We start from the raw sequence: 27,641 nt of genomic DNA, 5'->3' as shown, positions 1-27,641 counted from the left end.
ATTGAGCAGACATTTATCTATTAATAATACCTTCCAGGTCCCAGGCATTAATTAGGCTCTGAAAGATAGGGTGGGAATAATAGTAATGTAAAGATAATTTTTTTTTTTTTTTGAAACAGGCTCTCACTCTGATGCCCAGACTGGAGTGCAGTGCATTGTAACCTCTAACTCCTGGGCTAACAGGATCCTTCCACCGCAGCCCCCATGAGTACCTAGGATTACAGGTGTGTGCCACCACACCTGGCTAATTAAAAAAATTTTTTTTTTTTAGAGATGGGTTCTCACTATGTTGCCCAGGCTGGTCTCCAACTCCTGGCCTGAAGTGATCCCCCTGCCTCAGCCTCCAAAGTGCTGAAATTACAGGTGTGAGCCACTGTGCGTTGCCATATTAAAGCAGATTTAAGACTGACATTTAGCTAAATAGTTCTTAGTATGTTCTTACAATTACTTTTTCCTAAGGATTTAAGAAATGGACCAAGCAGGCAGACCGCTGTGTGATTTGAGATTATTATGAGCTATTCTCTTGAGAATGCAGGTCATCTCATTGTTGGTCATTACCTTGCTCTGACTGGGGCCTCTTTTATAAGGGAATTAATCCCATTCATGAGGGCTCTGCCCTTGTGACCTAATCACTTCCCAAAGGTGCACCTCCTAATACCATCACCTTAGGGGTTGGGATTTCAACATATGAACTTTGGGGGGATGTAAACATTCAGTCCATTACAGTATGTATTCCTATAAATACATGTTTCTCACATTAAGTAAGCCATAGAAGGATATTTTCTAGAATAGTTTGTGAAATTAATTTTGGCAAGATAAGTTCTACTTTCTGATAGACTTATGTGACTCTTTCAGAAATTTCTTACCCTGGGAAAATAAAAATTGTTTCTGATTTTATTAATTTATTGATTTCCAGAAGGTTCTTTATTCTATAGCCAGCAAAAAGCTGCTTTTGGTTGCTTAACCCCATCCTAGATTACTTCTAGCAGGGGCTTACAAATGTGTTGATTATATCACCAACTATTTTGATAATGTAACAGTTGGAGGTTAGGATCTGTTTCTCAGCTTCCTGGGAGCACCGGGACAATGCCGAGATAAATATCTGTTTAGATCTATAGAATAAATTGATTTTCACACTGACGGTATATCGAAGAGAATCTAGATATCCTAAGGTGTTTGCTGCCTAGAGCTAGGCACACAGTATTGATTAGAATGTTTGGAATCAGCATTCCTTAGATGTTTCTTTACAGAAAAAGTACTGACTTTTAAAAAAGGTAAGTGTCAAGTGGGTATAAAGATGGTAGCTAGCGTAAAGGCCAAATGTTTTTTTTTCCTTTGAGGCAGGTTTAACAGACTTAGTAACACACTAAGATCTGTGAAGTTTAATTTGTCTTTGGGCAGCCGATTTTAATTTTCTGACCAACATAATCAGAATAATAATAGAAGCTTCAAATTGCTTGCTGTTGAGGCATAGTACATAAAATTGAGGGTTATGTTAATGAAAATTTAAATGGCTAGCTGTACTTATGTGTCTCCGTCCTATCATTTATTCAATATTTTTTGAGTTTCCTCTGTGTAATTGGTCAATATTCTCCTAGAATTTAAGGCTAATAGGGATGACGAAATTAAGTAATTTCAGAATTGTTTAATTACAGATTTATAAAGTACTTGGCAGGCTCTTAATTATTTATCTTTGTTAATTTTATCATGAATGCACACAAGGTATTCTGGATCAGAGACATTTCATAATAATAAATGTGTTGGCCTGCTTTTGCCCTAGTCGTTACCCCTAGGATGATGCTATAAAAGCCAGGTCAATTGTCCTGCCTGAGTAGCCAGACACTCTGTAGGTGGGGGACAAGGAAAAATTATTTTTCTCTCCTATGAAGGGGAAATAGGCAACTGTCCCCCTCCCCTCATGAAACGGTCACTTAGGAAAGGTAATAAGCCTAAATCCTAACTCCAACCCTTTGGCATATCTGGAGTTTTATCTCTTTTTACATACAAATATCTAGGGAGATAGCTGTACCCCTTTTCTTAGCACCTTGGAAGCTTGGCCTAGGGAACTGCTCCAGGCTGTAACCTTTCAAACTTCTCTGGGAAATGAGAGAGGGTTTTATTATCCTTCCAGACCAGTTGAAAACAAAAGATCTAATCCTTATGGCATGCAGAAATGTTGCCAGGACCCTAGAGCTTTTTAGAAGAACATTGAGAAATCCATGGACATTTTATGTCTTAGTCTGTTTTCTGTTGCTATAACAGAATACCACAGACTAGATAATTTATAAAGGAAAGAAGTTTATTTTGGCTCATGGTTTTAGCAGCTGGAAGAGCATAGTGTCTTCTTGCTGCTTCATAAATGGTGGAGGGCATCACATGGTGAGAGAGGTAGAGCAAGAGAGGTGAGGGAAATTGCTTTTACGATAAAGTCACTCCATCAATAAAGAGCACACTCCTGTGATAGTGACATTAATCCATCAAGGAGGACAGAGTCCTCATTAATCTATTCATGAGGACGGAGGGATTAGGTTTCTAACACATGAACTTTTGGGGAACACACTCAAGCCCATAGGATTTTATTTTCCCACAGTATTATGGGAAAAAAAGGGTTTTATTATATCCTTGTTAGAAGTGAAGGATTGGTTATCTGCTCTAGAGGTTCAGGTAAAGCTTCCCTCCTCAGGGAACTGAGGGTAAGTAGGAATTAGCCAGTAAAAAGAGTGAGGGTAGATGAGTAAAGGCACTTCAGGCAATGAGAACAATCCATGTAAAAGTCCTTAGGCAAGAAAGTGATTGGCTGGTTCAGGGAACTGAAAGATGAGTGTGGGTGGGGCCCAGGGATGATGGGGTATTTTGAGGTAGGCTGGAGCCAGGTCAAGCAGGGTCTCTAGAGAGAGCAAATTGATAAATGTGCATTTTATTTTAAGTGCAATATGGAGCCATGAAGTACTTTTTTTTGCTTGCTTGCTTGTTTTCTTTTTTAATCGAAGAAGTAACCTGATCAGATTCATGTTTTGAAAAGACTCCTGGCTCCTGTGTGGAGAAAGGATTGGAGGAGAGGAAGAAGAGATAGAGAAGAATTAGAAGGTGATACAGGCTGGGTACGGTGGCTCACTCCTGTAGTCCCAGCACTTTGGGAGGCTGAGGTGGGTAGATCGCTTAAGCCCAGGTGTTTCAGGCAGCTTGGGCAACAAGGCGAAACCCCTTCTCTACAAGGAAAAAAAAAATTAGCTGGGTGTGGTGGCACGTGCCTGTAGTCCCAGCTACTCTGGAGGCTGAGGTGGGAGGATCACTTGAGCCTAGGAGGCAGAGGTTACAGTGAGCCAAAATTGTGCCAGTGCACTCCAGCCTGGGCAACAGAGTGAGACCTTGTCTTAAAAAAAAAAAAAAAAGCAGGTGATACAATATTGGGATGTATTGTAGAGGGCTGGATTGGGGTGGTTGATGGTAGAGATGAGGTTAAATGAAAGGTTTTGAGAGTTTGTTTTTCTTTTTCCCTTATGACCTCATGAAAGAAGATTTGAGAGTTTTTATGAGACAGAAATGAGGGGACTTTGATTGATTGGATGGAAGAGAGACAGGATCACGAGTTAGTTTTATACATGTTGAGTTTTGTTTTGTTTTGTTTTTGAGACGAAGTCTTGCTCTGTTGCCCAGGCTGGAGTGTAGTGGCGCAATCTCGGCTCACTGCAACCTCTGTCTCCCAGGTTCAAGCAATTCTAGCTGCCTCAGCCTCCCTAGTAGCTGGGATTACAGGCGTGTGCCACCACACCCGGCTAATTTTTGTACTTTTAGTAGAGACAGGGTTTCACCATGTTGGCCAGGCTGGTCTTGAACTCCCGACCTCATGTGATCTGTCCACCTCGGCCTCCCAAAGTGCTGGGATTATAGACGTGAGCCACCGCGCCCAGCCCATGTTGAGTTTTAAATGCCTTTGAGAAAGCCAGGTGGAGATGTGCTGAAGGAGAGAGTGGAGAAAATGTGAAATAGCCCTTGCCGAGAATGGGAGAGCAAGTCTACTGATGAATCATTTTGTGCTTTTCCCTCTGCCTGGGACTTTGCCTGCAGATTCTTCACTTTACTCGGTCCTCTAATTCAAATCTCAGTTCTTGTATCAACTCCTTGAAGAGTTTTTTCAAGCTACTTAAGTTAAAATAGAACCTCCTTTCCCAACAATAACTTTCTGATCATCACTGCTCTAATTTAAATGTGTCCCCCAGCATTCATGTGTTGGAAACTTAACTGCAACACTGCAACAGTGTTGGGAAGTGGGGGCTAATGGAAAGTGTTTAGGCAGTCCCCTTGTAAACAGATCAACGCCATCAGAAAAAGGACTCGCTCACTTGTACTCTTTGCCTTTCCACCCTCTGCTCTGCGATAAATAAGAAGGCTCTCACCAGATGCTGGTGCTTGGATCTTGGAATTCCCAGCCCCTTAAAACTTGAGAAAATAAATTTCTGTTATAAATTATGCAGTCTCTGGTATTCTGTTATAGTAGCACAAGATGCACTAAGACAATCACCTTCCTTTATTTTCTTAACACTTATCACCAGCTGAAACTATCTTCTTAACTTGATTTTCTTAGGCAAAATATCTACTCACATCCTTTGCCCATTTTTAAATTGGGTTGTCTTTTTATTGTTGAGTTGTACGAGTTCTGTATATATTCTTGATACTATACCCCTACCCAGATATATATGATTTGCAAATATTTTCTCCCATTCTTTGGTTTGTCTTTTCACTTTCTTGGTAGTGTTTTTTGTTTGTTTGTTTGTTTGGTTTTTTTTTTTAAGACAGGGTCTCATTCTGTTGCCCAGGCCATGGTGCAGTGGCATGATTATAGCTCATCATAACCTCAGACTCCTGGGCTCAAGGGATCCTCCTGCCTTAGTGTGATAGTGTTCTTTAAGGACAAATGTTTTTAATTTTGATGATGCCCAGTTTATTAATATTTCTTTTATTGCTTGTGCTTTTGGTATCATGTAACCATTGCTGATTCCAAGGTCACAATGATTTATACCTACGTTTTTATCTAAGAACTTAATAGTTTTACCCTTTAAATTTAGGTCTTGGATCCATTTTGAGTTAACTTTTTTTTATGGCTTAGGGTAGGTATCCAGCTTCATTCTTTTACATATGGTTTAATCATCATTTGTTGGAAAGACTATTCCCTATTGGATAGTCTTGGCACTGTTGTAAAAAAAAATCACTTGATTATGTATGTATGGGTTTATTTCTATACTTGCAATTCTATTCCATTGATCCTATGCATATCCTAATGTCAGTACCACACTGTCTATTATTACTGTGGTTTTGTGTTGCATTTTGGAATTGAGAAGTGTGAGTCCTCCAATGTTGTTCTTTTTTTGAAGTTTGTTCTGGCTATTCTGGTTCCCTTGCAAAACCACTAAATTTTAGCATCAGCTTATCAATTTCTACAACAGAAAAGGGGAGTTAGGATTTTGATAGGTATTATATTGAATCTGTAAATCAATTTAGGGAGTACTGCCATCTTAACCACATTAAGTCTTTCAATCTAAGAGTATGAGGTATCTTTCTATTTATTTAGGTCTTCTTTAATTTCCTTGTGTTGTTTTGTAGTTTTCAGTGTACAAGTCTTATGCTTCTTTTATTAAATTTATTACTAAGTATTTTACCTTTTGATGCTATTATAAATGGAATTGTTTTCTTAGTTATATCTCCAAATTTTTTAAATCTAAAAGTATAGAAATACAATTAATTTTTGTTATTGAATTTCTGTTTGAAACTTTGGTGAGCTCATTTATTAGCTCCAATAGTTTGTTTTTGGTGTGGATTCCTTAGGATTTTCTTTGTTGTTGTTGTTTTTTGTTTTTGAGACGGAGTTTTGCTCTATTGCCCAGGCTGGAGTGCAGTGGCACAATCTCGGCTCACTACAACCTCCTGGGTTCAAGCGATTCTCTAGCCTCAGCCTCCTGAGTAGCTGGGACTACAGGTGCCCACCACTCCCAGCTAATTTTTGTATTTTTAATAGACATGGGGTTTCACCATGTTGGCCAGGCTGGTCTTGAATTTCTGACCTCAAGTGATCCACCTGCCGCAGCCTCCCAAAGTGCTGGGATTACAGGTGTGATCCATTGCACCCAGCCCCCTAGGATTTTCTATATGTAAGGTTATGTCTTCTTCAAACAGAAATACTTTAAACTCTTCCTTTCTAATCTAGATGCCTGTATTTCCTTTTCTTGCCTGATTTCTCTGGCTAGTACCTCCAGTACAGTGTTGAGTAGGAGTAGCAAGATAAGACATTTTTGTCTTGTTCTTAGGTATAAAGCTTTTAATCTTTCATCATTACATATGCGGTTACCTTGGGCTTTTCATAGATGCCCCTTATTAAGTCAAAGAAGTTCCCTTCTGTTTCTAGTTTGTTGAGTGGTTTTTATCATGAAATGGTGTTAGATTTTTTTAAAAGTACCTTTTCTGTGTCTTTTGAGATGATCATGTGATTTTTGTTCTTTATTTTATTAATATGGTATATTATATTGATTGTTTCTTATACGTTGACTCAACCTTGTATTCTTGGGATAAATCCCACTTGGTCATAGTATATAATCCTTTTTATATCTTGCTGGATTTTGTTCGCTAGTATTTTGTTGAGAATTTGTCCATCTATATTAGAAACAGATACTGTTTTTTACCTACGATTTTTTTTCTGGTTTTGGTATTAGAATAATACTAGCTTTATAGAAAAAATTGGAAAGTGTTCGCTCTTCTATATTTTGGAAGAGTTTGTGAAGGTATGTCGTTAATTCTTTAAACATTTTATAGAACTCACCACCTGGGCCTGCGCTTTTCTTTGTGAGAAGTTTTTTGATTACTAATTCAGTCTTTTTACTTATTTTACGTCTATTCAGATTTTCTATTTTTTCTTTAGTCAGTTTTGGCAGTTTATATCTTTCTTGGAATTTATTGGTTTCATCTAATTTGTTGTTCATTGTATTTCCTTAGAATTTTTTTGTTTTTGTAAGATTGGTAATAATGTTTTTTTTCTTTCATTCCTGATTTTAGTACTTTGAATCCGCTTTTTTTTCCTTGGCCAGTCTAGCTAATGATTTATCAATTTTGTTGATTTTTTAAAGAACCAACTTTTGGCTAGGCACAGTGGCTCGCACCTGTAATCCCAGCACTTTGGGAGGCCGAGGCAGGTGGATTGCTTGAGCTCAGGAGTAGCCCGAGAACCCCTTCCGAGTAGAACATATCAGTTCGATATTCCCACTTCATGGGGGTAATCCTGTTTTGTCATCCAGCTGAAAAGACAGTAGCATTCATTTCATAGTGGTCCTTTTTTAAGGTACCGGGCCTTGTAGCTGGAGGCAGAGAGAGTGACAGTTACTGGGCTGTAGACCACATATCTATTTGTGCCAATTTGCTTAAAAAAGGACATTTGTTAGCAGGTTTCAGAACATTGGTAAGATAACACTCAGTAGGAAGATTGCTGGCGTTATGTCAGCTACCTTTCTTTCATTACCAGAAGCTACTAGGATTCATCAGAAATAACCTAATATTTGGTGAATGGCGTTGGCTTAGACAGATTTGCTTCAGACCAGGAGGTAGCTGAAGATCACTGGCAGCTGGGACTTTCCTCCTTATCTCTGTGCTTCTCTTGCTGTGTAGGCTTGCTTTCTTTGCATAGAAGGCACAGGACCAGTGGCCTCTGTACCTCACAGCTTCAAGAGCAGATAGGAGGGAGCTCTTCCCTTTGCCCCGGTTGAAAAACTTCCTGGGAGATGACTCTGTCCTGCCCTGTGGGGTAGTGGGTCCTGTGATTGGTCAGCTTCCTTTATCAGAAAAGGCTGTGTCTGGTGGAAGCAGTCACACCAGCTTCCCTATAGCCCCGCATTAAAGCTGAGTGGAGAGAGGGAGGGAGAGGGCCCTGTGCTATTGTGAAAGAGGGTAATTTGATGCTATTACAGCTCAGATAAGGTCTGGGAGAATGATTTGCCAGACAGGCATCTCCAACTGTGCAACTCAGCCACATTTTACATATGTAACACTGGGTAACTTACTTGATATCCCTAGTGTCATTTTCATTTTTAATATAGGAATAATTCTTACCATGCAAAGGCTTGTAAGGTTTACTGTATATAAAGTGCCTGTTACAAAGGGGCAGCAATGAGTGAGAATCTGCTGCTTCTGCTATTGTTATTATTAATGTTGCTATTATCCTTTTCTCCAAGTCCTCTTATTTAACGGTGTTATTTTTCTAAAACACACCTTTAAGAATGCTATTGCCCTCTTTGTAAACCTTTAGTAGCTCCCCATTAACTATTGAATAAAGTTAAATTTCCTTAACTACTCCATGTTTTTTTTCAGACCCTTCAGGATCTGGTCCCTGTAATCTTCTTTTCAGCCTCATTTTAAAAAATGTTTAATTTTAATTTTTTTGAAACAGTCACACTGTTTCCCAGGATGGAGTGCAGCGGCGCCATCTCGGCTCACTGCAACCTCCGCCTCCCAGGTTCAAGGGATTCTCCTACTTCAGCCTCCCAAGTAGCTGGGATTACAGGTGTGCACCACCATGCCCAGCTAATTTTTGTATTTTTAGTAGAGATAGGGTTTCACCATGTTAGCCAGGCTGGCCTTGAACTCCTGGCCTCACTCAAGTGATCTGCCCACCTCAATCTCCCAAAGTGTTGGGATTACAAGCGTGAGCCACTGTTCCTGGCCTTCAGTCTTATCTGTAAGTTCCTGTCTGCACCCTGTGCTCTTGTCTGTACATCTACTCTCCTATGAATAGGAAAGTAAAATTTTCTACATCTGTGCCTTCGCTGATGTTGTTTCCTTGTCTTGGAATGGCCTTTCCCCCACTACCTTCCCTTTCTTTTTATCAGATTTCTTTTTTCTGTCTTTTTTAAAGCCCCAGGTTGAAACTTGAAACCTGATCATTTCAGTTTTGCTTCCTTCCCTGATCTTTTTCCTTGACTGGGAGGAGCCTTCTGGAGTCCACAGCACTTATTTTTGCTCTATTACGATTGTTTACATGTTAGTCTTTTTTTTTTTTTACATTTTGCAAGAATCTAAGCCAGTTGTTTTGTAGAATGTCACACATTCTGGATTTGCGTGATTATTTCCTAGTTGTATTTGTTTTAATTATTTTCAGTTATCTCTCTTAGTTTTTTCTTTTTTGTTGTTGTTGAAAAAAGGATTTTGCTCTGTCACCCAGGCTAGAGTGCAGGGGTGTGGTCATGGCTCACTGCAGCCTTGACCTCCTTGGCTCAAGCAGTCCTCCCACCTCTCAGCCTCCTGAGAGCTGGGACTATAGGTGTGTACCACCACACCTAGCTAATATTTTGTATTTTTTGTAGAGATAGAGTTTCGCCATGTTGCCCAGGCCGATCTCGAACTCCTGGGCCCAAGTGACCCTCTTGCCTTGGACTCCCAAAGTGCTGGATTAGGAAATTAGGAAATGACTAGGATTATAATTGGCCCTCTTAATGTTGTTTAATTTGTAACCCTAATAGTTGTATTACCACTGGGACCTGTCTTGCCTTTTTTCTGTTTACTGTAATTTTATTTAAAAAATTGTGTTATAGTAGAAGAGGATCAAGGATGAATATATTCTTACCTTGTTTGGGTTAATTTTGCATTCTAACCTCATCAGGGATTTTCAAATCTAATTATTATTTTTGTATATTTCCTTTACACTTTTGAAGGGAAGATAAGTATAGGGTACAGTAAAAGGGCGACTAAATGCTTAAGGAATGTTTTCATCAACTGTTTTCTTTCACTGTGTTATTAGTAAAGAACTCTTTTCAACTCTGCTTGGTATTGAGAAATTTTTTTCCTAAAATATATGAGTCCTGATATTTATAGTTAGAACAAAAAGAATACTCTCTTTAGTATCTCGGTAATCACTTCTGAACATGAATTCTTACGGCTCAAGACTTTGGATGTAGGGCATCTATAGTTTCATGTGGGATAATCATCTTTAAAACATAATCATTCAATATTGGCTTGTTTTGCTGCTTTCTCACACAGGTGGAGTACAGGAAAATACCAGTTGTTCAAGTATTAAGTATTTGTTCAACTTCCATTATTTGAGATGTTACTTTGTTGTATTGCACATGACTAATTTACTCTTAGGAATATTTACTGAATGTAAACATAGCACTTTTGCATAACATAGGCTTTGCTTGGCTCAGTTTAGTAAGAGACACAGAAAGGCTAAGTTACATTTCATCAGTAAATGTTTTTTGAGCACCTGATGTGTACCAGACACTGTTCTGAGGCGTAAGTCAGATACAATTCCTACCCCCTAAGGAATGTGTAGTCTTGTGGGTGAAGTAAACCAGCAATTATAACACAGGGTGATGCATGCCACAACAGGGGAACACACAGAAGACTCTGGGAGCCCAGGGTGGAAATCTAAATCAGACAGAGCTAAGGTGCTTGGAATGACAACAAGGCAGAACATTTGGGTCAAGAAAATTCCAAACTGAGGGACATTGGATGAGAAGTCATAGAAGCAAAAAATGTTACCCATTTGGGGAATTGCAGAGGTAAAGCTAAAGCAATACTTCTTGAGGTATGGTCTTCTGTTTGCCTTTGTCATAATTATCTGGGGGCAGCCGGGTGCGGTGACTCACGCCTGTAATCACAGCACTTTGGGAGGCCAAGGTGGGTGGATCACCTGAGGTCAGGAGTTCGAGACCAGCCTGGCCAACATGGTGAAACCCCGTCTCTATCAAAAACACAAAAATTAGCCGAGCATGGTGGCAGGTGCCTGTAATCCCAGCTACTCTGGAGGCTGAGGCAGGAGAATCGCTTGAACCCAGGAGGCGGAGGCTGCAGTGAGCCAAGACTGAGACATTGCACTCCAGCCTGGGCGATAAAGCGGGACTCCATCTCAAAACAAAACAAAAATAAATAATTATCTGGGAGTGATTCTTAAACCTCCAGGTGATTCTTAGCCTTCTAGGTGGTTCTCTGACTCTCTAAAGTATGAGAAACATTCGTACTTAAGGGAATGAAGAAGGAATGAAGATAATGATGTAATACATGTTACATTAAAGGTATGTGTAAAGTTCTATGATTAGGTTAATTTATATAGACTGTATGACATTTTCATTTAAAATCTGTTTATTTTCCTATCCATAAGTAATTTCTTTTTGGAAGGGGAATTGGCAGAAGGGATGGGTATTACTGTAAATCTTGTCCTTTTATCCCCAGATGATTCTAAAAACAATTTACCAATCTGTTAATGTTTTATTCATTGAATGCTTTGTTTTTCTTTTAGTCCAAGGACAAAATGATGAGAGGCTCTCGCAGAGGATGTGTTAGACTCAGAGTGAGTATTTATTCATTTTTATGAAAATCAATTTTGACAGAAAGAAGAAAATTGTATTCTGATAGAATTATGGAAGTCTAAATTTAGTTTAGCTTCCTTACATAATTGTTGGGGCAGGTATCTAAGTCTCAGAGAGAAAATGTGATTTCTCCAAGTAACTGTTAGTCAGTATCAGAACCAGGACTAGAACTCAGTTATTTTGGCCCATGATTCAATGTTGTATTTATGACTTAATGCATGTTCTGATTTTCTTAAACCTCTACTTTACAGACAAGAGACAAGGGCTGGAAATTAAGTGAGTTATAGTGTTGGTGGTATATCAACAGTAGAAAAAATGGAAAAATCCCAACTGTTAGCTGCCGCTGCTTTGTTTTTCCTGTTCAGCACTATTTAATCATGGTATATATAGCAGTGCTGTCCAGTAGAAATACAATGTTAGCCACATCTATAATTTAAGATTTTCTAGTAAGCCACATTTCAAAAGTAAAAAGAAACAGGCAAAATTAATATTTTGTCTAGGTCAGTATATCTGAAATATTGTTATTTTAACATGTGATTAATAAAAAAAATTAAGATATTTTACAATCTTTTTTTCCATACTAACTATTCAAAATCCAGTGTGTTTTTTACACAAAGGGTACATCTCAATTAGGACTAGCTGTACTTCAGAGAAGGGGATCAATAGCCACATGTGACCGGTGGCTGCCTTATGATGCGGACCTATAGCTTCATGCTGCTTTCAGTTTCCACCATTGTTCAAATAGGTAAAGGCAAGAAAGAATGCATGGCTAGGGATGCAGTTTCTAGTATCCCGTTGTATATGAAGAAAAGTGGCCTCTATCATAACTAGGTTAATCAGCTTCTAGGAACCTTTTCTTCAGGACCCTGTTGACTTCTTTCTTCCACCTTTTTTTCTGCATCCTTACTTTTGAAGATGTGAATATATTTGATAAACATATTATTGCCCTTGTTAACAGTCCTTGATATAACTGGGAAATACCACTGAGAAAGACACCAAATTATAATAGAAAAATCCTGGCACTGAGATAGGAGTAGGTATGGGAGATTTGCAGGATGGAAATGAGACAGGCCTGTTTCAAGCAGATGGTATATATGTGATAGCACAAAGATTTTTAAAAATTCAACTTCTAGTTTTTGTTTTTTTTTTTCCCTAAAATTTTCCTTTGGTTTCTCTTTTGTCTGTTTGGTGTAATTACTTTTCTAAGCACTTGCTGTTGACCTCAGTCACCAGTCAGTCTGGTATTAACTGCTCTTTTGGCTTGAGATAAGTTCAGTAGTGAGACTTTAGCAGAACTGTCTTGAGAGAGCACTGCAGTTGAATTCCATCTGGATTTAGGCCACTGTCTCATTGTTACAGTTAATCCGCTGGTTTTGTCTGTCTTTATTTTTTTGTTTTTGCTTTTAAATGTAGCTTAATTAATTATTAACCCTTCTAACTACCACCTTAAGAAATAGAATTTTGTCAGCTGCACCTGAAGCCTCTCCACGTGCCCCAATTAAATAAATTACATCCCTTATATGTCTCCTAAAGTAATCACTTCTTACATTTGGTTATAACTTTTTTACCCAAATGTGCATCCCTAAGTCCTATAGTTTTCTTATCTATTTGTTTAACTTGATGTCTTTTGTTTACAATTTGTCTGTTGAAGAATCTGGACCGGCTGGGTGCTGGAGCTCATGCCTTTAATCCCAACACTGGGAGGCCGAGCGAGGCAGAGGATCATTTGAGCCCAGTAGTTCGAGACCAGCCTGGGAAACATAGTGAGATCCCCATCTCTACAAAAAATATAAAAAATTAGCTGGATGTGGTGACACATGCCTATAGTCCCAGCTACTTGAGAGACTGAGACAGGAGGATCACTTGAGCCCAGGAAGTCAAGGCTGTAGTGAGCCATAATTGTGCCACTGCCTTCCAGCCTGGGTGACAGAGTGAGACCCTGAGACCCTGTCTGAAAAAAAAGAAAAAAGGAATCCAGACCCTTTGACCTATAAGAATTTTCCATAGTATAGATTTTACTGATTGCATGGTGGTGCAGTTCACTACATTCCTCTGTCCATTGTTTTTGCTGCAAATTGGCAGCTGGATCCAGAGACTGGATCAGACTTAGGTTTGATCCCTTTGGCAAGACTGTAGGTGGTGGTGTGTTCTTTTAGCAGGAAGAACATAGTGTCTAGTTTTTGCCCTTTGTTGATATTAGCAGCTATTGATGTTCAGTACCTACACCCATTAACTCATTGAGGGTTGCAAAATAATGACAGGCTATCATTTTGTTTTAATTTTTATCAGAAATAATTTTATAAGGAGACGTTTCATCTATTATTTGGTTACCCAGTGGTGCAGTTAAAATAGGCAAGATGACTGCTTGATTGTTTCCTATTATTTACCAAATTTTAAAGGTAATGAATTGGCTTCAAAAACAACCACTTATATATGTGTTTATATGTATATTTCCAAAAGAATTGGAAACAGGGACTGAAACAGATGCTTATATATCCATGTTCATAGGATATATAACATGGATATATGGCATTATTTGCAATATTCATAGCATTATTTGCAATATTCACAGTAGCCAAGAGGTGGAAAGGATCCAAGTGGCCATCCACTGATGAATGGATAAAAAATGTGGTATATAAACACAGTCTATTATTATTATTATTATTCAGTCTTATAAAGAAAGGAGATTCTGACACATGCTGCAACATAGATGAACCTTGAGAACACTAGACTAAGTGAAATAAGCCAGTTACAAAAAGACAAAAAGGGTATGATTCCACTTATGTTGGATTCCTAGAGTAGCCAAAATCAGAGACAGAAAGTAGAATGGTGGTTTCCAGGGGTTGGGAGTACGGGAGATGGGGACTTAGTGTTTAATGAGTATGGAGTTTTCAGTTTGGAAAGATGAAAAAGCTCTGGAGATGGTTGGTGATGATGGTGATCATCACATCATGAACAATGTGAATGTCCTTTATGCCACTGAACTATACACTTAGAAATGGTTAAAATAATAAATTTCATGTTAGTATGTTTTACCATACACACAAAAACACCCATATATTTCACAGTTTTATAGGTCAGACATCTCTGTTGGGTTTTGTGCTTAAGGTCTCGTATGACTGAAATCAAGGAGTTGGCTGGACTGGGCCCTTATCTGGAGGCTCTGAAGAAGAGTCCTCTTCCAGGCTCATTCAGGGCATTTGCAGAATTCAATTCCTTGTGATTGTAGAACTGAAGCCCTGTTTGTTTTTTGTTTTTTGTTGTTGTTGGCTGTCAGTTGTGTTCTGCTTTCAGCTTCTAGAGGCTGCACGTATTCCTGGTCACGTGGCCTAGACCACTCCATCTTCATGTCAGCGATGTGCATTGAATCCTTCTGGTGCTCTGAATCTTTCTGACTTCCCATTCGGCTATCAGCTGCAGAAAATGCTCTGCTTTTAAAAGACCTCATGTGATGACATCAGATTAGGTCCACCAAATAATCTCCCTTTTGCCATGTAATGTAACATAATTACTCCTGCGATATCATATTCACGGTTTTCATCCATACTCAAAGGGGAGGAGATTATACAGGGGCAAGGGTCTGTGAGAGTCATTCTTAAAATTCTGCCTGCTACACAGCATGACAGAGAAGAACCAAATATGCCTGTGTTTGATTCCCATTTTTACCCATTCCTTTGTTGACTGGAAAAGGGAAGCTATCATAAGCTTCCTGAGCTTTAGTTTCCTCTTCTTTAAGGTGGAGATAATACTCTTCTTGCAGAATTTTGTGACGATTAGGTCCTGGCACATAGATGGAACTTAATAATTAGAAACATGTATGTGTGTGTTTGTCCCTCTGTGTGCACACACGTGCATTTTACTAGGCTTTGTAGTATTTTCCAAAAATTAGACTGCCGAGGCTTTTAGTCAAGAAATATCTGGAGAGTTTGTTTACAATACAGTTACCAAGTCCACCTTCTAGATAGGCTGCTTTAGTGTAGTGTTCTGGAACCTTTATTTTTAAACAGATTATCCAGGTAATTATGTTGTGTAACCAAGAGGGACCACTGGTGTAGAAACAATCAGAGAGACCTGGGGCTGAATTTTACGCAGCTCTTCCCTTACTGACTCTGACATTGGGCAAATTTCTTAACTTTTATGAGGATACCGTGATATAACTGGTATGGTTGTTATGAGGCTTAGCAATTATGTATGTATAGGAAACAGTAACTGCTATGGATGACAACAATGATGACGATGATGAATATGGTGGTGATACTGCATCTAGATTCCAAATGAGCTTAATGAGCTATCATTGACTGCACTACTGATCTTGCCCTTGCCCCATCCATCCCATCCTATATTTGAATCACACTGTGTTTCTTCCTGTTCCCTCACTGTGCTTCTTCATTCCTCATTGCTTCTGACTTTTTCTTTTTCTTATATCATGGAAGTTCTGCACCCCCTATCTGATGAGCTCATCACTTAAGAGACTTTTCAAAGGTTACCTCATCTGTGAAGCCTTTCTGATCCGCATACTTCTAACAGGTTTAATTCTCCCCTATCCTCTACATTTTTTTTCCTTCTTCCCCCACTCCTGCTTCTCCTCCCCCTCCTCGCTCTCCCCCCAACTTTTGACAGGATCTTGCTCTTTCACCCAGGCTGGAGTGCAGTGGTGCGATTATAGCTCACTACATCCCCAAATTCCTGGCCTCAAGCAATCCTCCTGCCTCAACCTGCTGAGTAGCTAGGACTACAGGTGTGCACCACCACACCTGGCTAATTAAAATTTTTTTTTTTTTAGAGACGAGGTCTCACTGTGTTGCCCAGGCAGTCTTGCTAACTCAGTCTCCTAACTCCCGACCTCAGGCGGTCCTCCTAACCCAGTCTCCCAAAGCATTGGAAATTACAGGCACCAGCAACCATGCCTGGCCTATTTTTTTACATTTGTAATTTAGAGCCATGAAATTACTTGTTACATTGTATTACATGTTAATTTTTCTGTTGTCTCCACTTGGATAATAAGTTCCTATTCAGTGTCACAGTTGCCTGGCACATAATACTTACTCAAAAATGCTTATTGTTAATTTTATGTATTTATAAAAATAATCAGTAAATGTTGGGAAATTTGCCTTTACTATGGTTTGCATACAAAAGAACTGTGGGAGTTATTTATCTTAAACATAATGTGAGCCAGTGGTATGATGTATTTTCTAAAAAAACAAAGCAAAACACCCATGTGAACATAGGGTACATAAAAGGAGAATGGAGAAAGGGACCATAGAGGAAACCCAGATCAGGTGCTGTGCTGGATGATTTTCATACACATTCCTATCATAACCTTGTCAGGTAAATGCTCATATTTCATTTTGCAGATGAGGAGACTGAGACACAAACTACTCTTAGTAACTTATCAAGGTCACATAGAAATGGTGAATCTGAGATTGGACTTGGGTCTTATTTCAAAGCCCTGTTCAATTCTTAATGTTACTAGGCTCCCCTTCCTCTGGACTAGAAGAGTGAATTCAGATACCGTAAGTCATCATAAGGTAGTGTAAAACCAGTGGAGGAAAGCAGAAAAGTGAAAAACCTTCTTTGTGTTGGTTATGAAGTGTGTGCCACTAGATGGTGCCCTTTCCTTGATGAAGAAGTAAAATGTTGCTTGAGTCCTGTGGTCTGATCCTCTCCCATACTAGTCAAAAACAAAACAATGGCATTTTCAGATAATATCTGGAAAATGGAGACATGACAACATTAAAGAGGCAGTGTGGCCCGGGCTTGGTGGCTCATGCCTGTAATCCCAGCACTTTGGGAGCCTGATTCAGGAAGATCACTTGAGTCCAGGAGTTTGAGACCAGCCTGGGCAACATAATGAGACCTCTTCTCTACAAAAAAAAAAAAAAATGAACAAAATTGGCTGGATGTGGTGGCTTACACCTCTATCCCAGCTACTTGGGAGACTGAGGTGGGAGGATCACTTGAGTGCAGGAGGTCAAGGCTGCAGTGAGCTGAGATCATACTACTGCACTCCAGCCTGGGTGACAGAGCAAGACCCTGTCTCAAAGAAAAAAAAAAAAAAAAAAGTAGGGTGTAGTGGCAAAAACAAATACAGGGCATGTATGTAATGAAATTCAGACTTGGATTCTGCCACATTCTGGCGTTGTGACTTGAGGCAACTTTTCAGCTCTGAGCCCTATTTCCCATATCTCTGGAATAGACATCATGCCATTTACTCATAGTGTTGTGAGTACCAAATTAGTTAATACATTTTGAAAAGTACTCAAACACAGTGTTTGGAGCTTAATAGGATCTAAATGAATGGTAGTTTTTTTTTTGTAATTCATAATTTCTGTTAATACAGATGAATCTCAGATTCTGAAGAATTCTAAAGGGCCTTAGGAATCACCAAAGAAAAATGAATTATATTAAACAAAGTTTTAATGGTAAATTTATTATACATCTTTGAAAACTATTAATCCACATGTGATTTAGAGTAACCCTCTTTTACTCCATCCAGTGAAACTAAGTATTCCATTTACCTGTTGTGCTAGGTATCAGAATTGAATGTGATTTCCTGAGAGATGCATTATCTATTCTCTTTTCTTTTAGTCTACCACAAGAGAGGTCGGTGGTGCACCATGACAGAATATTAATATTTTCAGTAATGACTTCTGTTAGTGCCCTATGTCATTGATACCATCACTTTTTTTTTCACAATGCAATAAGGTGTTATTTTTAGGTTAATGTATAACCTTAAGAATGTCTTCCTTTTTCCCTTGGATCTGTATCCTGTAAGAACTTTTATCAATTGTCTTGTTATTTCACAGTGAAAAGTCACTCTATTCATTGTGGCTTTTCTCGTTAATTCAATAGCCTTTTTGTAAGCTCTTTCTCTTCTCTATGAATTTAATATTGAAAATATCCTCCCTTGGGCAAGATGTAAACATCTATTTAATCTCTGTGATTGGTACATAGATGTCATTAGTGCTCTATTTTATGAATGTTTATACTATTTCATAATTACAAATTAAAAATTAAATGAAAAAGAAAGTGATGGAAGAATATATTCCACGCAAGTGCTAACCATAAGAAAGCTGGGAAACAGAATTAATATCAGACATAGAATACTAAGAAAATAAATTAAATTGTTATGGAAAAAGAGAATACCAAAGATGCAGTATCACATAGATAACATTCTTTGACAACAGTGGAAAAAATTAGAAATCCCTTGATGAAACAGTAGCCACCCACCTCACACACATACTTCTGAATAATTCATTGGTGAAAGTAGAAATGATAATAGAAATTGTGAAATATTTAAGTCTGAACGATAATGAGAAAACCACATGTTAAAACTGCATCTATGGAAGTCTGATTTATAATCTTAAATGAATATATTACAAGACAGATTGAGAATTAATGATCTAAACATTAAAATTTTTAAATTAGGGAAAGAAAAGAAATAGCAAAGGAAATAGAAAGAAGAAAATAACGAAAAGAATACACTAATGAAATGGGAAATAAACAGTAGAGAGCATAAACCAACTGAACTGTGATTCTGTGAAAAAAGTAATAAAATAAACCCTGGTTAGATTGGGAGGAAAAAAACAAAGGCACAAATAAATAATATTAAGAATGAAAAAAAGAAAAGTACGTAATAGTAGAGATGAAAAATTGGCAGGAAGCTACTACAGATACATGTTGCCAATAAATTTGAAAGCTTATATGAAAATGGATAATTTCTCAAAACATAAATCAACAAAATTAGGCTGTCAAAGAACTTGACAAGGTGATTCTAAAAGTCATTTAAAATTTGGGAAAGGGGAGAGATATTTTTAAAGAATAAGGAGTTGGTGGACTTGCCACTCCAGATATTAAGTTTTTAACTGAAACTATGGTAATTAAAATGGTATGGTGGTGTTATAAGAGACAGAAATAGATTAGCGAAATGGAAGAGAAAGCTGAAAAACAGAACCATTTGGATTTGGGTCTTGGAAAAAGCTGGAAATTTGGTATATGATAGAGTGTTACAAATCAGACATTATCACTTAGTAAATGAAACTGGATCAATTGGGTGTCCATATGAAAAAAAGAATATTACTCTTTACACCATGTGATACACAAAAACAAATTTCAGATGTATAAGAGGTATAAAATGAAATTTTAAACTTAGAAAAAAAGCATAGGTGATATCTTTGTGATGTCAAGATAGAGCAGAAAGCATAAACCACAATGTCAAATATTTGTGGATTTGACAACATTCAAAATTTAAAACCTTTGAACAAAAAAAGATACCACAGTCAAAGGGAAAAGACAACTCATGGACAGAAGAGAAAATACTTAAAATACATCAATTGGCAAATGATTAATATTCTGTGTATATATAAATAACTCCTGCATATTAATAAAGAAGACAAAAAGAAAATCCCCCCAAATGCATACAAATCAGGAAAAAAGACAAAAGAATTCTCAAAATGTAGAAAAGTTACATACTTTCAATTCATATAAGGGGGAATAAGAAGGTAAAATATTGAATGCAAAAGGAAAGCAAATTGTTTACCACTCTGTTACTGGCATCTAGGCCAGTGCCTAGAAATTCAATAAATACTTGTTGAATCAATGAATGAATGATGCTAAAGTAGGTCCTCCATGCAGCGTCTTCTTTAGTGAGCAGGTTGAACCGCAAGCCATTATGCTCCCTTCTATATTATTGATTCTGTCACTCCTCTCTAGACTGTATGTTCCTCCAGGGCATAGACATGCTTTGTATCCCCTGGCTGTTACTGTTCTTGGCCCAGAATAGGTATTTAATAAGTTTGTTGAAGTAATTAGTCAATATTGTTTACTGTCACCATGTCCTGTTAAGAACAGGCTTTGGATCAGGGTTTGCAAGACCTAGTATTCTTCTCCCTTGTAGTTGTTGGACTTTTGGCAAACTTAAAAAAAATTTTTTTTAAACCTGAGTCTCAGTTTCTTAATCTCTAAAGAAGAGTAGTGACCTGTTCTGCCTAAATCTCAGGGACCACATTTAAATGCACTATGTGAAATGTAAATAGACTTCCAATGTCATTTAAGCAGTGATGAAAAGTATGTGGTTGTAGAGTTATAATGGGAGTAGCTGTGCTGTGTATTCTTAGCACTGTCTACATTCCTTTTAGGAGCCTGTGAGCAATCTGTGTCTCAGAGGAGTCATCATTCTTTTTTATTATCTTTGGAACCAGTTCACCAGCCTACTTTTCTCTTCTTTTTGCAAAGGGAGATTGGCCCCAAAATAGCCAGAATTTTGTTTCTTTCTCTTTTTTTACCCCAAGCCGTGAGAGCAAAACTATCTTTCTGTCTTTGGCATCAGAATGATGATTCATGTCTGAAGTATGTCTGTGTGTATAGAAAAAAAAGGAAAAGAGAGAAAGTCAGGAAATTCATCCAGTGGGACAAGACTGTGTAGCTCTAGTTTCTTTTTGGTGCCTTGATAGTGTGACCCTGGAGCAACAGGCACCTTGGTGACCTCAAGTACTGATAGAACTTTAAGAAGTTGACCATCTGAAACCTTCAGAAAAAAATCATGAGAGGTCACTGAAAGATGTATATGTTTATTATGTTGGCACAATGGGGGTCATAAAAGTGGAGCTGAAAGAAAAACACGATATTTTTGTGGGTTAGTATAACAAATAACTTAACAACAGAACACCATTTCATATATAGATTATCAAAGGGAGTTTTGCTTTACCAGATATAATCAAAAAAATACTCTAAACCCAGATAAAGGGAGAGGAAGGATGTCTCAGGCAGAGGGAACATGTGCAAAAAATGGTGGTAGGAGAGAAATTGGGGCAATTGGTAAACCTTAAGCTATTTAAGTGTAGAATAGAGAGGTAGGCATGGAGCAAATCACTAAGGGCCTTGTAGGCTAGGCTGTGGCGGAGAGTGACCACATCCCTTAAACCAGAACTGCTTGAGAATGAAAGGGGGATCTATTCATTATTGAGTCAGGACAACAGGAATAATCCAGGATTGTTCCTGGCAAACCAGGTCGTGTGGTCACCTTGTGTGAAGGTGAAGAAGAACCATTGGTGTGGTAACATATCCTCCAAGGAATGGAAGGTTAAAATAAATTATAAACTAGAGGATTGGACAGCTGAATAATCTTGACTAAAAGGGAATGAGAGAGGCTGGCCAATTGCTTGGTTAGGACATGGAATTGAAAAGGGCTGTTGTTAAAGAGCGTAAAGACTTGAGTCTTGAGTATGTGTAAATGCAGTTGGGAAAAAGAGAGAGAGAGAGAGACAGAGAAGAGAAATAGAGACCAGGAAGAGAGAGACAGAAATTGAAAATTGGCAGGGATATGGAGCATGAGTGTGGAAGGACTGGGTTTTCGATAGAAGAATGGACGCCTTTTCCATTATGATAAGTGGAAAGGAAGCACGCTGGGTTTAGATGCAAGTGAGTCTTCAGGTGGGAGGGCATATCAGGAAGGTTTAGAATTTCTACCCAATGACTGCTTTTGTTGTTGGGAGTCCTAGCCAATGAATAAAGCAATAAAAGACATATAAGGTGTAAGGCTTGGAGTAGAAGTAATAAGACTATTATTCACAGCAACTTAATCGAGCATATGGAAAATCCAAAAGAATCTATAGATATAACTATTAGAATTGAGAGTTGAATCTAGCAAGATAACCAGATACAAAGTCACTATATAAAAATCAACAAATTTTTTTTTTTTTTTTTTTTTTTTTGAGACAGAGTCTCGCTCTGTCGCCCAGGGTGGAGTGCAGTGGCGCGATCTCGGCTCACTGTAAGCTCTACCTCCCAGGTTCACGCCATTCTCCTGCCTCAGCCTCCTGAGTAGCTAGGACTACAGGCGCCCACCACCACGCCTGGCTAATTTTTTGTATTTTTAGTAGAGACGGGGTTTCACCGTGTTAGCCAGGATGGTCTTGATCACCTGACCTCATGATCTGCCCGCCTTGGCCTCCCAAAGTACTGGGATTACAGGCGTGAGCCACAGCACCCGGCCAATCAGTGATATTTCTGTATACTAACAACTGGCAATCAGAACATGAATTTTTAAAAATGGAGAACATTTATAATAGCATCAAAAAGCATCAAATTTTTAGGAATAAATATTAACAAAAGATGAGTGAGACCTCTACTCAGGAAATGATAAAACATTATTGAAATTTAAAAAGACCTAAATAAATGACAGTCTATTTATTTAGACTGGCAAATCCCAGTTTATTTCTAGTCATTTGAGTCATTATGCTGGCAAGTGTGTGTGTGTGTGTGTGTGTGTGTGTGTGTGTGTAAAACGTGTGTAGCTGACTAAAAATTTATGAAGAGTCAAGAGTATCCATTCCTGATTCCTGCCTTCTCAGCCAACATACAGAACCCAGTAGAAATGGTGATTTGCTTTCATCTGCCCCTTTGGGGATGGCTGGCTATGACTATGTTGAAGATGTTTATTTATTAAAAAGCTTTTTTTAAATAGGAGGATTTACTCCACCTCATATCCAAATGTAAAGCCTTCCAGAAGATAATGTAGGAGAATATTTTCATGGCCTTGGGACTGGGAAAGACTTCTTAAAGGAGACATAGAAAGCAGAACTATAAAATGTAAAGTCAATACACTGTCCTACATTAAAGTTAAGAATTCTTCATCAAAAGATATCATTATGTGAGTGCAAAAGCAGGCAACAGAGTAGTAGATACTTGCTTAATTTATAACCATTGAAGGGCTCATACCCATGATATAGAAAGAACTTCTACAAGTCATTAGAAAAAGATAGTCCAGTCTTGTCAATGGAGAAGAAACTTAAACTATTTCACAAAAGAGGATCTTCAAATGGTCAAAAACCATGAAAACATACTTAACCTTGTCAGTTATTAGGGAAGTGGAAGTTAAAACCATTATGAGATGTCACTACTTACCTGCCAAGAATAACTAAGGTGAAAAACTGTTAGTGAAGTTATTGGAACAGTTGAAACTGTCATATACCACTGATGGGAGTATAGCTGACACAACCACTTTTGAGGACGATTTGATAGTATCTCCTAAAACTGATATATGCGTATCCTGTGACCTAGCAAATTTACTTTCCTAGATTTGTATTTAATATAAATACATGTATAACAAAAGATAAGAATAAGAATATTCATAGGAGCTTTATTCTAATAATGTAAAACTGAAAACAACATAAATGTCCTTGCACAATGGAATTGATAATTGTGGGTCTATACAGAGGAATGATATATATAGCAATAAAAGTGAACAAACTACTGCTTCATGCAACAATATGGATGAATCTTACAAACATGGTGCATGAAAAAAGCCAGACACAAAGGAAAATAAGTGGTGTGAGTCTATTTGTATAAAATTCAAAGACGGGGCCAGGCATGATGACTCCTGCCTGTAATCCCAGCACTTTGAGAGGCTGGGATGGGTGGATCACTTGAGGCCAGGAGTTTGAGACCAGCTTGGCCAACATGGTGAACCCTGTCTCTACAAAAAATACAAAAATTAGCCGGGCGTGTGGTGATGCATGCCTGTAATCCCAGTTACTCAAGAGGCTGAGGCACAAATATCACTTGAGCCTCAGAGGCAGAGGTTGCAGTGAGCTGAGATCACGCCACTGCAGTCCAACCTTGGCAACAGAGTGAGACTCTGTTTCAAAAATAAATAAATAAATAAATAAATAAATAAGTTCAAAGACAGACTAAACTGATTTGTTATATTAGAACTAAGGATAGTATTTATCTTTGGAATGGAGGGTTGGGTTAATGATTAGGAAGTGTTATAAGGGGAGCTTTTCTGTTCATTGAGCTGTACACTTGTGATTTGTATATATGTTACATTTCAATGTAGTGTTATTTTCAGATGAGATAGTATATGTAAAATGCTTAGCATAATGCCTCACTCATGAAAATGAGTTCAGTTCAATAGCTGGCAGCATTAACTATTTACTGTGGTTTAGTGCTCTGTGATGATAAGATTCACGGCAGTGTTATCCAACAGACCTTTCTGCAGTGATTAAAATGTTCTGTATTTGTGCTGTTCAGTTTCATAGTCATTAGCCAAAAGTGGCTGTTGAACATTTGAAATATGACTAGTGTGACTAAGGGACTTACTTTATTTATTTATTTAGTTTTTGAGACAGAGTTTCGCTCTTGTTTCCCAGGCTGGAGTGCAATGGGGCAGTCTTGGTTCACGGCAACCTCCATCTCCCGGGTTCAAGTGATTCTCCTGCCTCAGCCTCCCGAGTAGCTGGGATTACAGGCTTGCACCACCATGCCTGGCTAATTTTGTATTTTTAGTAGAGACGGGGTTTCTCCATGTTGGTCAGACTGGTCTTGAACTCCCGACCTCAGGTGATCTGCCAGCCTTGGCCTCCCAAAGTGGTGGGATTACAGGCATGAGCCACCGCGCCCAGCCTGAGGGACTTATTTTAAATTTTTACTTAACTTTAATTAGAACTTAAATACCCAATATGTGGCTAATGGCTATTGTATTGGACAGTGTGGGTGTAGGGTTTTTGTCATAGGAAATGAATGACTGAAGGAGAATAGCAATGTAGTTCATTTGAGTCATTCAACAAATCAAGACACTGAGAGACCAGAGCATCAGATCAATTGTGCATATATACACTGAAGAATGCTCAGGATCATGACAAGACCTGATTGGAGTAAGAGACTGTTAGCTAGGTTCGAGTCTTCAAAGAAGCCTTCGGTTAGAGAGGGGAAAGTGCAAAGGTCCAGAAAGTAATGTTTTTTTCCATATAGACTATCTAAAATATGCAGAGAGAAATGTTTCTGCAGCAGCAACAGGTGCTCCAGAGAAATGTTTTGTGTATATATATATATTTTTTAGAGTCTTGCTCTGTCACCCAGGCTGGAGTGCGGTGGTGCGATCTTGGCTCACAGCAATCTCTGCCTTGAAGTGATTCTCCTGCCTCGGCCTCCTGAGTAGCTGGGATTACAGGCATGCGCCACCATGCCTGGCTAATTTTTGTATTTTTAGTAGAGACAGGGTTTCAACATGTTGACCAGGTTGGTCTCAAACCCCTGACCTCAGGTGATCTGCCCGCCTCGGCCTCCCAAAGGGCTAGGATTACAGGTGTGAGCCGCCACACCCGGCCTCCGGAGAAGTTCTGTACAACAAAACTAGAGTAGTAATGTGGTCATTGGAGATCTGTGAGAGAGAAGTTTGGTGCCGTGAGAGGAAGGAAGCCAGCTTGCAAGAGTGGACGGAAGGTTAAGGTACAGCCAATTTTCAAAAAGCTCCTCTCTGAAAGCAATGTGAGGGGATGTGGTAGCTAGAGGGAGATGTGGGATTTTGCTTTTGTTTAACAAATGGTGAGAAATAGAGCTTGAAGAATGACCTTAAAAAGTGAAATTGCTTGGTGTTTTTAAAAATTTAAAATATTAATATAATTATTTTAAAAATTTAAATAAGATCCTCAGTCATACTAGTCATATTTCAAATGTTCAGTAGCCACTTGTTGCTAGTGACTATTAAACTGAACAGCACAAATACAGAACATTTTAATCACTGCAGAAAGTTCTGTTGGATAACACTGTCGTCAATCTTGTCATCACAGAGCACTAAACCACAGTGACTAGTTAATGCTGCCAGCTATTGCACTGAACTCATTTTCATGAGTGAGGTATGTGGAAGAAATGTGGAAGCTGAATTCATATGGGGTCTCTGTGAGGTGGGGCAGAAGGAAGCTGGGTAACGATAGTGGAAATGTTGGTTGGGCCAGATTTTGAACAGCCTTGAATGACATTATGAAGTAATGCTGACTTTATCTGTTAGTTCATAGAGAGCCAAGAAAGGTTTTAAACATGTGAGTCTCTAATAAGAGTCTGTGCTTCAGAAATATTACTCCGGCAATAGCAAGGACTGTGAACTAACTGTAAAGTGTCCAGACTGAAGGCAGGGAGATTGTTATCAAACAAGAAACAATGAAAGCCTGAATTACAGAAGTAGCAGAGAGGATGGAGACAAGTTGGTGAACTTAATAGTTGAGAGGTAGAATGAGCACAGCCTGTGGTAATGGAACAAGGGGAAGTTGTACAGACCTGGAGGTTTCTACCAGAGTTGACTAAGTGACTTGTTGAGCTTACATTTGGGTTCTTAATTAAGGAACTCAAGAGAAAGAGCAGGCATTTGAGAGTGGAGTGAGTTGCAACAGCTTTGTTGAGATATAATACATATACTATGCAATTTATCAACTTGGAGTATCCAATTTATGTTTTTAGTATATTCACAGAGTTGTTCAACCATCATCATAGTCAATTTTAGAATGTTTTCATCACCTTGTAAAGAAATCTAGTATACCCATTAGCAGCCATTCCCCATTTCACCCCAACCCTCCCAGCACTAGACAACCACTAATCTACTGTCAGTCTATGAATTTGCCTATTCTGGACATTTTTTGTAAGTAGAATCATGTAACATGTGATCCTTAGTGACTAGCTTCTTTCACTTAACATACTGTTTTCAAGGTTCATCCAGATAGAGATAACTTTTCGCCCTGTATTATAGTCACCTCTTTGCATGTTTTATCTCCTGTACTGGATATAAGTGCCTTGAAGGCAGGGCATATATTCCAGAGCTGTATATAGCATATATTTTGGTATTTACTTATGACTCAGGAAATATTTGATACATCACAAGTTAGAAGGTTAACTCAGTTAATCACAAATTACATTAACCAGAATGAGCTGTTTCTGCACGTGCTTACCCACTGAAGTGTGTCTGTATTTGCTGTCATGGAATAGCTAGGTTCCATGCCAATGGTGATCTGGTACTGGTTCTGCTGTTAACTCTTTGTGTGACCTTGGGCAAGTCATTATACTCTCTGGAGACACTTTCCCTATTTGAAAATGGAGATAAAATTTCCTACCCCATCTGACACTGAGGAATAAGTAAAGTAATTCAAGTAGGTGGAATTTGGATAGAGTTGGGGTTCATCCAGATAGCCTCTGGGGAAGAAATGAATAAATGTTTGATCCTATTCCCTAATATTCGTGGTATAGGAGTAGTCCCCCTGTGTAGCCTTTTTTCATGGGATTGGGTATTTTGTCCCCTTGAGTCATTTCAACTCCCTTGTCAAGGTCTCTGGTTTTATCAAGGGCACACGGCTTCTCTTATCACCTGAGGCATTTGACCTATTCTGTGTTCTGTAGTCTTTCTCTCTGGAATACTTAAGATACTTTTTTCTTAAGGACATTGAACAATAGATTCCCTATTTTGCTTAGTTTCCTGTCTCTTATCTTAATTCTTATTGTCTTCACAGAATGCATGTAGTTGAATATTAAGAA

General features: G+C 38.5%; 1 protein-coding gene across 11 annotated transcripts in view; it reads left to right on the top strand.

Moving 5' to 3' along the window:
- Positions 1 to 27,641, top strand: part of OSBPL9 (oxysterol binding protein like 9) — a 209,917-nt gene that overhangs the window by 63,287 nt on the left and 118,989 nt on the right. For 7 of the 11 annotated variants that reach the window (XM_031001674.3, XM_031001680.3, XM_055348541.2 and 4 more), the window contains one exon: positions 11,273 to 11,323. The exons of the other annotated variants lie outside the window; for them this stretch is intronic. In XM_031001674.3, coding sequence (XP_030857534.1) covers positions 11,273 to 11,323 — 51 coding nt within the window. The remainder of the gene's footprint in view (positions 1 to 11,272; positions 11,324 to 27,641) is intronic. 11 annotated transcript variants of the gene reach the window in all.

Source organism: Gorilla gorilla, chromosome 1 (genome assembly GCF_029281585.2).
Source record: "Gorilla gorilla gorilla isolate KB3781 chromosome 1, NHGRI_mGorGor1-v2.1_pri, whole genome shotgun sequence".
NCBI classification, from domain to species: Eukaryota; Metazoa; Chordata; class Mammalia; order Primates; family Hominidae; genus Gorilla; species Gorilla gorilla.
Note: the sequence above shows the minus strand (reverse complement) of the source record. Positions and strands in the feature narration are given on the sequence as shown.